The sequence below is a fragment of the Sceloporus occidentalis genome, unplaced genomic scaffold, assembly GCF_023333645.1.
Source record: "Sceloporus occidentalis isolate IW3139 unplaced genomic scaffold, rSceOcc1.0.p SCAF_55, whole genome shotgun sequence".
Classification (NCBI taxonomy): Eukaryota; Metazoa; Chordata; class Lepidosauria; order Squamata; family Phrynosomatidae; genus Sceloporus; species Sceloporus occidentalis.
In genome coordinates, this window is record NW_028317035.1 from 5955966 (window position 1) to 5969585 (window position 13620).

The window sequence follows — 13620 nt, forward strand, 5'->3', positions numbered from 1 at the left end:
CACATTTATAGACAGTGTAAGTATAAGGAAGCATCTTGAGCCACTAAGACAAGGACATCGCAAACAGTAAACGGTATGTTGAGCAACGGCTTTCGAGCCTGTACCAGGTTGGGTACACCACCACTTATTGGTGCACAAAGGCAATTTGTGAGCCGGTACACATCTACCCAAGGAAATGGCTTTTCTGAGATTCTCTTATCAATCTCTTGCTCCCAAATCCTCACCCCCTACACAGCCCCTCAGCACCTGGATTCTGCATTGAAAAGGTGCACATCGTGCGTGCCGAGGGTGCTGTCCACCCCGGCGCTCAGGTCTGCTTCCCCATGGAACACAAAGAGCACAGGCCAATAGTCGTGGTTTATGCTTGCGAAGTGCTTTTCTAATTCGCTGCCCATGAACCGATGCCTGCACCTCTGCCCGTCCTGTGGACTCCACAAGGCGTGCCAAATTTTCCCTCTGCCTTGCCACCCGTAATTCTGCTTGAAGGAAGACATAATGCACTTGCTGCACACGCATCTCCAGTGCACAGAGTGCCCGACGCCTTCCCTCTACCGCCATCAACCTGCGTCTGGCCTCCAAAATCTCAGACCATGGAGGTCCTGGGGTCACTGGGAGTTGCTGACTCTGCGCATGTGGTCTTCCAGAGGAAGAGTGCTGAGAAGGAGATTTCAGGGGTGAGTGGACAGGAGATGACTTGAGCGATGAGGAACCAGAGGAAGGTCGTAACGGAACTGAATTTGTAGTTGGGGCCTTTGATGGTGAGCTTAACGGACTTGAGGAAAAAGTAGTTGGTGTACAAGGATTGATTTTATTAGCAGATGGAGATGTGGGAGCAGACTCCAACGATAGAGTTTTTGAGGCCAACAATGAAAGGTCTGCGGAGGGGGGAAGAACAGGTTCCTGGTGATCACCACAGGGGGAAAGTTGATGCTCCAAAGGTGACATGTGAGATATTGTTAACTCTAACTGGGATGCATTTTTGGAACCTTCACTGGGTAGTGCCTCAGGACTTTTGGGGGTGGTGCTGATTTTCGAGGAAGCATGGGGGAAAGTGGATTTCAATGTGAATGTTTGAGGAGCAGAAGTTGACTTACTGATTATATTTTCGGTAGCGGATATACTTTTTTCCACAGAAGAAGGAGACGCAGAAGATGCTCCACTCTCAGAGGCTAACTTTAGAGAGAAATCATGGGGAGCAGAAGTCGATCGCTTTGGGGCAGGACAAGAAGCAGTTGCAGGTCTTCTGTGAAACAGGTTTACTGCACGAGAAGACTTCCAAAAGGATGTCGATCGCGTAGAAGGTGGAGATTTCTCCTCTTTGCTATGGGATTCTTTGACAGATCCACTTGGAGTGAAGACCCTCTGTAAATTCCACAATGCACTACCCTGGGCAAGGGGCATGGGGACTAAGAAGGTTAATGTTGGAAGCAAAGAAAGATTGCAGAAAATAAAAGAAGTGCTTTAGTACAAGCAATATCCTTGAAATGCTTTGGGGTCGCCTTCACAGGGAGTACTGTATGTGGTGCAGTGTTTCTGTTATGAAAAGCTGAGGTGCCTTTTTGTCTTAAGCTGAGAGAATGATAGTACCAGCTGTCCAGTAAGATTGATTCGGAAATTCTCTTTTACTGCTGAGGATGCCGATGATGACTGCTGTGATTCTCTCTGCTATGGAAACAAAAATCCAAGACAGCTATCTCTTGTAGGTCTGATGCATGGGATGTCTCTCTACTTGGAATGAGTCTTCCCTTTACCAGATATCTTGCCCAGGCAAATAATTCTTTAATACATAAGATGCAGTTCCTGGCTTCCACAATGGACGTGTCTCACTCTTCCTCTCGTTGTGTATAGCTCCAGTGATGCCTTTACGTCCTCCTACTTTACTCCTGCAGCTCTGCAGATCTGTTAGCAGCGTGTGACGTCACCACAACCCATAGGAGGAGTAAAGGTGTGACGCAAACCCCAGCATCTATAGTACACTAAAGGACACTTTGCAGTTAGCAACCCGGCCTCCAAACAATGTATTTCGTTCCTCAGTAACACTGTCCTCTGTATTTATACTCTTACTGTGCAGTTTTGACAATATGACGGCTTTTTCTGCTGTGAATGTCAGTACATAGTTAAGTAATGTGATAATCATAGTACTCGGAAATTACTGCCTTACCGCCTGCTGTTTCAGTATTTTGACTCCTCTGGCGGTCCGTAGAGGTAGAACGGTCATTGCTGATCCGTCACTTGGGGGCGGCTTCGGGTGGCACAGGTGGGGGTGTGGCCAAGAGGCTCACCTGGCGGGCAGGTAGAGGCGGTACTGGCCGGATCCGGAAACTGGCGAAAGCGAGAGACCCGGAAAATACCGGAACCGAACTTCAGAGACCCCCTGACCGACTGTGAAAAAGGCAATGTGAGAAAATGTAACGAATGTGAAGTAGTCGGGAAACACGGGGCAGATAGATCTGAGTTTGGGGAGGTAATACGAGTCTGGAGCAAGGTGTTTATTTTCTCCAGATGGAACAAGTTATAGAATGGAGTTAATGTGAAACGGGAAGAGTTGTTTTCCTCGGCAGGGTAATAGAAGTAACTTCGGAACTATTTGGTGTAAAGGAGCGATTGTCTAAGAAATTACATTTTACCTATTGCAGTCTGATAATTTGTACCTAAAATACCTTAATCTCCTGGCTGATAATTTGGTAACAAAAAAAATGGTGGAAAGCATTAAATCAGGAGGGCAATACGTATGGAGAGTTCAGTGATTGCTGTTATATCTGATGCACACCTCTATTGTTTGGAGTATTCATTATTTACATTATACCCACCTTTAAGCTAAGCCTGTATCTCAGTAACCTTTGCTATACTTGGTAAAGCTTTACTTATGTCTGCCTTATTTGTGATCTATTTTTAGTGTGTGTATGTGTGTGTATATATATATATATATATATATAAATATATATATTTTTTAAATTACGAGGTGCATGAACTTTGCTAGCAACTATTACTGTTGTTTTTGGCTTGGAAACATAGGCCTCCAATAGCACCCTCACCAATACAAATGTGTGTTTTTCCATTCTCTTTAACCAGTGAACTGTATGTCGTGGAAACCTGGTATAGCTGATGCTCTTCTCTTACTTTAGGCCTAGTTTGTGAAACAATGCCACAACCCCATCCTGTGACCGCTCCCCGTGGCCGGGGCTCTCCTCCTGGTCATCTCTCTCCATCCCGTCACAGTTCACCATCAACCAAATGTGATACCTCAGGTTCTCGGCAGAAAACACCACCTGAAGATATCACCTTTATTTCTGGCTCAGCTGAAAATTCCCCTGAAGAGTCCCAATGCTGTCCCCAACTTTCCCGTGCCTGGGATACCTACAAAGCTGTGTTGTGCTATGTGGTGTCCTGCAGCCGTTGTCCCCAAAAGGAAGCTGAGGTGTATCTTCCATGTTCTGTGGAAATCCCAGATGGTGGCCCACTAAATGGTCATCCTGCAGGCAGCCCTCCTCCTCGTCGTGTGGGAGAAAGGGGAAAGAAAGCTGGCCTGGGTAACAGTTTTAGTTACCCAGATCTTAAACTTATGGGTGTTCCAGTGTACAAGCAGCCCTGCACTACTGCAACTACAGACACTGAGATTTGCAAAGATCCACCTGCTGCACCGCCTGCTCCCCGCAGCTCTGCAGGAGATTATTATTCACTGCGGGAGTCTGATCCAGAACTTTCTCGATTGAGTGGCTCCATGTCCAGTGCCGAGATAGATGTTCTAATTTGGCAAAAGCTGACTGAGCTTTTCAGCTTCCATCAGATTGATGAGCTAGCCAGGTGTACCTCAGAAACAGTCTTCCTGGAAAAGAGCAGCCAAATCACAGAGCTAATAAGCAGTCTAACTCAGGACTACCAGTTGGAGGAGCAGGATGCAGAGTGTCGGCTTGTCAGAGGTATCATCCGTATCAGCACCCGTAAGGAGAGGGCACGACCTCCGAATTCTGCAAGGGAGAAAGGTGGAGGGCAGCGGCACAACAGTCGTAATGGTGGAAAGGCTCCAGACAGCGGCAACGAATCCATGCAAGAGTCCGGTCTCACAAGCCAGGATGGTACGGAAGTAGATGGGGTATAATGTAATGGAACACAATAATGGGATACCATTCTTATAACTCTATTAATGGTCAAACCATGATAACTATGAACCGTCTTACATTGTGATAAACTTGAAACATCCATCAGAAGGAGAAAAAAAATACCTGTATAAGACATTAAGGAAGTCTTAGGGCTTAATATGCTCATATACTTCCCCCCATGATTAAATAGAACAGGTGGTATTTGTTTCTCTCCAAAAAATCCTCAAAAAGATTAGACTCTCTATCCTCCCCATCAATTTGTTGATGAAGGAAGGATTTCAAAGCTCACGGTTTTTCGTTTCAATTATGTAATAAGGGTTCTACAAAAAAAGAAATCAGATTCATAACCCATAAATCAGCGCACAAATGTAGGATCGAGTTAGAGCCGTTCTTCAACCATGGGTTTAGGAGCTGTTACTCCAAACCACCTCCTTGACCTCTATAGAGCATTACAATGTACAATAGTATTTGATTTTCAAGTTGTTAAGGTAATGAAATAAAAATAAGGATTAAATTCTGCTGTTATACAGGGCCACATTGCTCATATTGCCTATAGGCAAAGTTTAGCCAGTGGTATACTCCCTGATTAAAGACCAAATAACGCCTTAGTATCTTATTTTATAATGCCCCATATTTTAGCTATATTGTTTGGGATGATAAATACATTTTACCTGCTTTTCCACAATATTGTACATTTTTCCGATCCATCTCTACCTCGCTATTTCCATTCCACTAAGTAGTTTCAACAATTTTGTCTTTGTAGATTTGGATGTTAAGATTTCAGAAGAAACAAACTCCGATATTATAGCACGGAACATGAGGAGATACAGTGCCCCAGGTGTGTAATAACTGCAAAGTATATTGTGTACACACAGTCTCATCCAACTAATTCTGCAGACATTCAGACATTTCACTGTAAAAAAAAAAAAAAATACAATATCTATTTTCCGTTAAACCTGTTAATGGGTCTACCATGCCCACAAATACCACCAAACAGCTTATCATACCATGCCCATGGCAAAAAAGCAAAGATCTGGATATATTGGTCTAATGGCTGAAATTTTGCTTCTTTTGGCCATGTTAATAGGAAAACTAGCTGTTAGGAGCTTTTGTGATTGCTTCTGGGAGGTTAAATGGGAATGTCTAGAGACAAGTGTAGCCCTTTTGGTCATACGTGGTTACAAAATTGACATGTTTGCAGACTGTAATATGGCTACCTGGTTACCATTTGGTAACCGATTTACTAACGGGTACCTTTTGTGTAAATATTTTTAGTATTGCAATGTCAGCATCAATGTATCGCCCTGTACTTTTAATAGTAAACCCCCTCTGACTAGTGACTGTTAAATAATCTGACAGTTTATATATATATATATATATATATGTTACATTAATTTACAGGTCTCATACTGTAACATTTTGTGGATACAGGTATCCTTAGACATGGCTTATATAATGTGTGAAATTCTTATTTTATAAGCTCGTTACACAATTATTACTCGGGGTCAGTGAGAGCTTGTACGGCTTCTGTCAGAACAATTAAAGGTTATATTGTTTTTATTTTCATTCTGAGATGACATTTTCCACTAAGCCAAGTCATGGTATTTTATGCCATGTTTGCTAAACTGTGCTCAGAAGACAGGATATTGGCATGCCTGTTATTGCATTTATTTCACAGATAATCTGCTACTTGGCAGTAAAATAAACTAATCTGTACCACGTCATGCATACTCTTTAGTCGATAAAGTGAGTAAATTGGATATTTTGTTTATTTGTAAAGTCTTATTTTGTGTACAACTCGGCTATTGCTATGTCATTACACTAGATGTTTGTGTTTGTAAATTACAATTAAACTAAATTCATCTTTCATGGAAGCCATGAGGGGACAAAGTGCAATCTACTCTTGCATTGAGATTAAATCTAAGTGATACAGTATATAAAAAAAAAAACTGAGTCAAAAATCCAGATTCCCTATTTGCTTTAATGTATGCTTGCCTTACCTTTTACGATTAATCTTAAAACGCTACAAAGTAAGGCATTTTAACACTGAGTCTCACACATCAGCCGAGACCTTGTAACTTCCAAAGTATAAGCTACAATCTAAAATAAATTGTCGGCTTGATCATGGTGCGTATAAACAATGTTGGATGTTTAGTGTCAGTATTCTGAATCTGTTTTGTTCTCCCCCCCATAAGAGGGTCAAACGTCTGTCCATTGACGGTTTCAAGTATATGTGTGTGCAGACCAAAGGAGCAGGTGATATAAAGGTGTATGTGTGCACGCTGCTTTTGTCACATGGTGTCTCGGGCAGCACATTCACAGCGATGGTTTCTTTGAATTCTGCACGGGTGGGTGTTATGGAGTCATTATTCACCCCCCCACAAAGTGTTTCAGAACAGGAAACAGACTGCCACATTGAGCCTCGGACCTCCACTGTCCTGAGGTGAAAAAAATACATTTCAAAGATTATAATGGGGCAAAAAAAGTGTAAGTTACGCTTATTGTTGATGGTTCCCCTTTAATGCTCTAGCATATCATGCAAATCATCCTTCCACCTAAACATTTGATAAACTTTCAGGGCGTTTCCAACTGATTCAGGTGAAGTAGGTGGAACAACACCTCGTTTAGATAAAGAATGTGTTTGTGGGTTTTATGGGAAAATAGGGTTTGTGCATTACCTGGTCTTTATCTCACTGTTTTTTTCTGCAGGCACCACCTTCCTGAAAGATGATTCCTTGCAGGATACAGAAACCGATTCCTCAGGGACACCTCTGCTTAAAGTTTATTGTTGAGGATTTGTGGACCGAACTCCAAACGTGTCATGCATAACTGAATGTTGGCTATCAAGGAGCTGCTTTATCATGGGCCAGGGAGGACCACCACAACTCGGTGCCTTATATCACACATACTGTATGATCCTTCGATCAGGTGGAAGCTGCAGCATCACTTTTGCTCTCACCCTGCTACCTATGGTTTTTCTGGGGAGGCTAGTAAAATTATGGGGTATTCAAATATCAGTCACTTGGATTTGGTTTTTCTTTCTACTTTAGAGACACTTATGATTTTTTTTGAGAGTGGAAATGGCCTTCCTTCCTCATCTACATTTTGGAGATGCTACTGGAATAGGATATTTGAAAATGTATTTGCTACTCCCTGGACACACTTTCTATGCTCTATTCAGGTGAATAAATAAAATAGGAACACGATCCCCAGTTTTGGACACAATGTGGATATCGGGAATAACTTGCATCAGAAATAATTGAAGCGAGTGTGTATGTAGGTCAAGATGGAGAATCCTGTGTACCTCTGGCTTGTTTGTCACACCTCCTATAATACATAATTATTATAATAAGCCTGGCTAGGAACCTTAAAAATGCTGCAAGATGAGTTTGTTTAACCTTTAATTTAAGCCAACAAATGTACAGAAGATTGAAAGGCGTGATCACCATGTATACTGGAAGAAATTATGGCCCCTGTTCTTTGGTTTTCTGGGGGGAAAGGCAGGTTCAGCTAAATTTTGCTTTAGAGAAGTCCATTTCTGGATGCTGTTCCATGAACCTGCAATAAAAGGTCAATGTAAGCACTAATTCACAAATGTTTTGAAGCGTCTTAAATGACAGTTTTGTTTAAATCCACATGCTCACAAGGTTGAGGTTTCTTTACTCACTTTTTTAATATGTCCTGCTTTTTTTGTTCATCTGAAGTTGGGAGCCCCATGGATTTTTGCCTTTGGTCATACATCATTTTTTCCACCATACTGCGAGTTTCTCCATCCAGGTCTGACAGCTGGAGAAGTAAAATGTATAAAACTCATCAGGAAGGACAAGGAGGGGAAAAGTCTTTTCATATTAAATTTCCCCCATTGTATTTTGCACACAGTTGTATTTTAATATTGTGACAGTACTAAAAAGAGACAAAATAAAGTCTATGTTGGTGGCGGCTTGCTGGTTCTACCAACCCTCTGTCAATCACGCTGTTAGCTTCTGTGCTTACCTTAGAGTTCTCTGGGTTAATTTTCTTGGTGTTTATTTCTGGATCTGTGTTCACTATGCGGCTCCACCATTCCATTGTGTTAATCTATGAGAGACAACTAAGATTCAGGCACAATTGTGACATTGCATGGAAACTTCTACAGGGTTAATGCAGTTGAAGAATGGCTTAGGATATGCCATCACCAGTCACCCTTAATTTACATCATACCTTCTCTAGATGGACAGTAACCATTTTTCCATCCTCTATTAACCAAGAACACTCCTCAACTTTGACTTCATTGTAGAGTTCTCCATCCAACACAGGGGTCTGACCCTTCAGGCCAACAGTCAATCTACGTCTCCGGATATCCACAATTACATCCTTTCCTTTGAGCCGGAAGGAAACTGGGAACGGTACAACCAACTAGGGGGAGATAGGTGTAAATATGCTAATAAAACAAGTTTATTAAATTGCTTCTACAATGTTCTTGCCTATGTCATCTTAAGGCAAAGTCATTCAGGAGATAACATTTAGCTGTTGTGGTTGTTTCTGTATTCTACCATGTTCATCTCTTTGAAACAGAAGTGTAAAAGAATCAGAACAGGGCCACATTACTATTTCCGTATTAGTAACTAAAATCTTGTCCACACCCAAATACAAATCAATGTCGTGTACACCACAGTATTAAAGTGGATGTCACTTTTCCCCAAAGTTTACCTTTTATGGTTTAGTACGTTAAATAAACCTATTTAATGGTATTTGCAGAGGAAATTAAAAAAAGTATATATTATATCAGTCACCAATGTTACGTGGGAGCAGCCATCTTTCTGTTCACAGGGTTTGGGCGATTATAAACTTTTGTTAAGTACCTTTTTGGTGGCAAAATTCAGTTATTCTACTGAGGTATGATTCACCTTTTAATTATTACAGCAGAAAGAAAAAAAAGGCAGATTTGTACATGTTTCTGCAACTTTAATGTAAAAGAAGCAAATCACCTCAATTGGAACATAAAAGAAAATATTGGCTTACGCTTACTTACATCCACCTCTGACAGTGCCTGTGTCCAGCGGTAATGAGGTAGGTCAGCTCCGTTCCCTGAATTTGGTTTGAGTTTTCCTTTGTCTTTTTCATCCTCTCCATCAGCGTCATCATCATCATCCTCCTGTTTAAAAGACCAAGTTTAAATTTGCTGATAAGCAGTAAAACATATATCCAAAGTATGTCTAGGGGTGGCCATGGAAATGCATTTAACCTTTTGCGACTCTGGCTGTTCCTTTGCTTCCTCTGAGATGTTCTGATTCTGCTCATCAGCTTTGCTCTGGGAATGAGAGTTGGTGATCAAATATGCATTGCATTTAAACATTTGCAACCTGTGGTCTGCGGTACAACGTACATACCACCGGATTATTATAGTGGTAAATGGTATATAAAAACTCAAGGAAGCTTTATTAAATTCACGGTAGATATTCAGAGAACTTGTTTAGTTTGAAGGAGCTTAGGATGGAAGGCTACGAATGATAGTTTTTAAAGGGATCACACAAGTACCAACTTTATCAATCTCTTTTTGAAGTTTATCTGCCTCTTCGTCAGTCAACTCAGTGATCCTGGGCTCATTAAGCTCCATTGGTTTCTGTTTAGCCACAGGCTCCCGGTTTGCTGCCTCCAGTCGATCAGCTTCTTTCTTATCCAGAGCGGCACGGGCCAGTTTATTGTGGTGCTTAAAAGCTTCTTGGATGAGCTGAAAAGAGACAGGGATCAGGTTGATGCACATGTAACTAGCTCTTACCCCGTACAAACCCTTTAAAACCACTGTCGCACCTTTTCAGCAGCTCCGCTCTCTCCACCTACAAAGAAGTCAGTCTTACGTCTCAGGAAACTGAAGAACGTGTTCACCAGCTGCGATGGGAATAAAATAACAAGAAATTGCTGTTTACTATTCTCCTCAGAACAGCATAGACATACTTTGATTCAGGGTGTGCTTGAGAAATTGAAATACAATTACAGAATACAGCAAAGTAAAAAAAAAACAAACATTTCTTTAGATACTGAATGTCTTCAATGATCAATTTGCTTGCGCTGCCCATTTTTTTTTATTTTTTTTTATATATATATAGAGAGCTGCGTAACACACAAACATTGGCTGGGGAGTACACCATGAAACGAAAATCCTATCATTCTGTAATGCTCCATTATTAACTTGCTGCCAAACCCCTAAACATTGATCTCTATCATATATTTTCCAGTTTTATCTATTCTAGGTCAGTTCGCATAGAATTATACGAGATGATATCACTGAATGTGTACACCTATTTCCAAACATACAAAGTGAGCCCTATTCCATATTGATGATTAGCGTTCTACTTAGTTATCTGTCACTGGTAGTTGACATTTTTAGGCTATGAGAGGGAAGTACTGTATACTAGAATGCATAGTATCTGCCCAATATAAATACATAGTTGTGTAGTAGTTATGAAACTCTCTTGGCAATTATGAAGGGCCAACCCAAATGAGCATCTGCTATAGGAAGACCTTATTTGGCCCTGTATAATGCGTAGTAAAATCACTGGTATTTCCCCAGTCTCCTCACTCATTAAATTATGCATGAGGCAGGGTCAGCTCAGCCTTAGTGGGACATGGCAATTCTTCTGTACCTTAAAAAAAGCTTAGGGACATGCTGAAAGTTTTTTTTTTTTATGTTCACCTTTGGGGATGGTGACAGGGGGTTCAAATTATCAGTCATGTAGCTTTTCAAATGGTTGAAATCTATGATGCCCCCCCAGCCTCCCCATACTCTGCATACCTTGGTGCTGTGAAACATTTGGCAGAGTTGCTTGGCAAGTCCCCTTTGATGTTAGTGGCATATCAGCATGCCTATCATGGTAGAGGGATATTGGCATAGAATGGTCACCAATACGAGAAAACTATGGAGTTCCTAAATGAAACCCTGCTTGTTTACACGGGCATCAGATCTGCAAACACTTGCCCTGTGGCAATAAAACGTGTAACGTTATACCTTTCATTAGGAGAGCATGAACATGCATATAAGTTGAATTATGCACCATATGGTAATCTTGATATATAAGCAATAAATATATTAACATTTAAATTCCCACTTCCCAGCCGTCTGCACCTTCGGATTACTGCAGATGCATGCAGACATCCTGCATTAGTTAAGTTCCTACTCTTACAATGCTTTCTCCTCTAGAATTAAGGTTAAGAACTGAACCCTACCACACACATTGACCAGTACGGCACCATAGCCTAAGCCTAGTAAATTGGCATTGCATTTAAAAAAAAATGTCCTTGTAGAGTATTTACATAGAAATTCTCTACAGAGCTCGGGACACAAATTCCCAAACAAAACATTTACATGATTGCTCTTAATTGTGGGTTGTCTCATGCAAGATTTGGCATTGCTGGACCAGATCATATAAAAACAGTCACAAACAACCAGTCTTGTACTTTAATTTAGGCATGGATGGGCGGGTGTCATCACCCATGGATGGTAGAAAATGATGAACTATATACAAACAAAAACACTACATTAATAAAACATGGTGCATTAGCAACTAGACAATGTGATGGTACATCATAAATAAAGCATGTGAAAGTTAAGAAGACTTAAGAAGCTTGAGTGTTAGACGCATGTGGTTGATTCAGCCATAACATTATGACCACTGACAGGTGAAGTGAATAACACTGGTAATCTTGTTATCACTGCAGTGGGTGGGATACATTAGGTAGCAATAAACATTTCATCCTCAAAGTTGATGTGTTAGAAGCAGGAAACCTGAGCAAGTATCAGGATCTGAGCGACTTTGACAAGGGCCAAATTGTGATTGCTAAATGACTGGGTCAGAGCATCTCCAAAACTGCAGCTCTCTTGGGGTGTTCCGGGTCTACATCAGTCAGTACCTATCAAAAGGTGTCCAAGGAAGGAAAAGCACTGAACAGACGAGCTACTGTAGCTCAAATTGTTGAAAAAGTTCATGCTGGTTCTGATAGAAAGGTCTCAGAACACACAGTGCATTGCAGTTTATTGCGTAGGGGGCTATGTAGCCAGCCTTGCTGACCCTTGTCCACGGCCAAAAGCGCCTACAATGGCCATGTGAACATAAGAACTTGACCATGAAGTAACTGAAGAAGGTGTCCTGGTCTGATGAATCACATGTTCTTTTACATCACGTTGATGGCTGGGTGCATCCCTTGCCCGAAGAACACATGGCACCAGGATGCACTATGGGAAGGAGGCAAGTCGGTGGGGGCAGTGTGATGCTTTGGGCAATGTTCTACTAAGAAACCTTGGATCCTGGCCATTCATGTGGATGTTACTTTGGCACGTACCACTTAAGTACTGTTGAAGGATCTGCTGCTAATGTCTTGCTGCCAGATACAACAGCACACCTTCATATGTCTAGTGGAGTCCTTTTTTTTTCTCTGATCTACATGAGTGACTCAGGTTTGAAGAAGGGATGAGATATAAAATCTGCCCAAATGTGCTTTACTGTCTCACGTCATCTTTCATACAGCTTAAACTCATCAGGGTGTTATAAGGTAAATTTACAGTTGCAAAGCAAAAAACTTGATACTACGATATCAAGAGGATAGTTTTCATGCATTGTGTCAGCTCATACATAAGTATAAAGAGATTTAAATGCAAGGGATGGTTTTACAGCCATCGCAAATGGTCAGGAATATTCCACTGACTGCCTGGATCGCATGACCAATGGAATGGTTCTACTTAATATGCCCAAAGCATCGGTTGCTATGGTGATAAGACCACTTTCCATACTTCGACCCCAATAACCGTTTATCCATAGCCCCAACGGAATAGACTTAACGCAAAAAATACGGAAAAACGGAGAAGAGAATAATATGTGTGGAGGTTCACACATGTAAACGCAGGAGGCTGACATACAGAGCTGAATCTACCGGGTAAATTAATAGTGATCAACGATCGGTCTATAGTCTGATCTAAATTCAAAGTGGAAAATAAATCAATGGACGTAGAAAATGTGGAAGCACGTGTCAAGGTGAATAGTTACATTAAGACATTCTAGTGAAGGAACTTCGAGCGCGTGAACCCGGTCACTATGAAAACGTACAAGGCGTGACAGGAATACATATTAAGCGAAGATCGCCAAGTTCATTAACGCCAAGCGGAGCCTGGGCAATGACAATGAATGGATCTCGATAGTGTTAATCCTGGCCATTTAAAGGGACACCTTAACGCAATCGGCCTGCTGAATGCAATAAAAGCATGTGGTAGGGTGTGTGGGGGGCCCTCACCTCCTGCACGCCCCCCTCGTGTTGCTGGGCCATGGCCAACAGCATCCCATCAAACCGCTCATCATCCGTAGCACCCGCCATCCTTATCCGTACAACGCACGCCACACAGCTTCCGGATCTATGATCAGCTCTTCTCCTTCCTACTGAACTCAACCAATCAGCGTACCTTACGGTTTACGCTATAGGTTGCTATGACAACAAGCAACGCACATAACCGCAGCTTTTGTGGGAAAATGGTTGGCGTTCTCTCTAATGAATG

At 41.7% G+C, this 13620-nt stretch overlaps 2 protein-coding genes across 2 annotated transcripts; one reads left to right on the forward strand and one right to left on the reverse strand.

Moving 5' to 3' along the window:
- The first annotated feature begins 3142 nt into the window (after nucleotides 1-3142).
- LOC149287992 (keratinocyte differentiation factor 1-like) lies at nucleotides 3143-6892 on the forward strand. Its single transcript, XM_089492313.1, has 3 exons — nucleotides 3143-4076; nucleotides 4864-4938; nucleotides 6810-6892. The coding sequence occupies exons 1-3, from the start codon at nucleotides 3143-3145 to the stop codon at nucleotides 6890-6892; spliced, it is 1092 nt and encodes a 363-aa protein (XP_089348439.1).
- A 714-nt stretch (nucleotides 6893-7606) lies between these two features.
- On the reverse strand, nucleotides 7607-13442 carry LOC149287993 (nuclear migration protein nudC-like). The gene is made up of 9 exons (XM_089492362.1): nucleotides 13362-13442; nucleotides 9891-9968; nucleotides 9622-9810; nucleotides 9325-9390; nucleotides 9112-9234; nucleotides 8301-8495; nucleotides 8094-8177; nucleotides 7768-7886; nucleotides 7607-7658 (listed from the first exon to the last, which is right to left on the reverse strand). The coding sequence occupies exons 1-9, from the start codon at nucleotides 13440-13442 to the stop codon at nucleotides 7607-7609; spliced, it is 987 nt and encodes a 328-aa protein (XP_089348488.1).
- Between the last annotated feature and the right edge of the window lie 178 nt (nucleotides 13443-13620).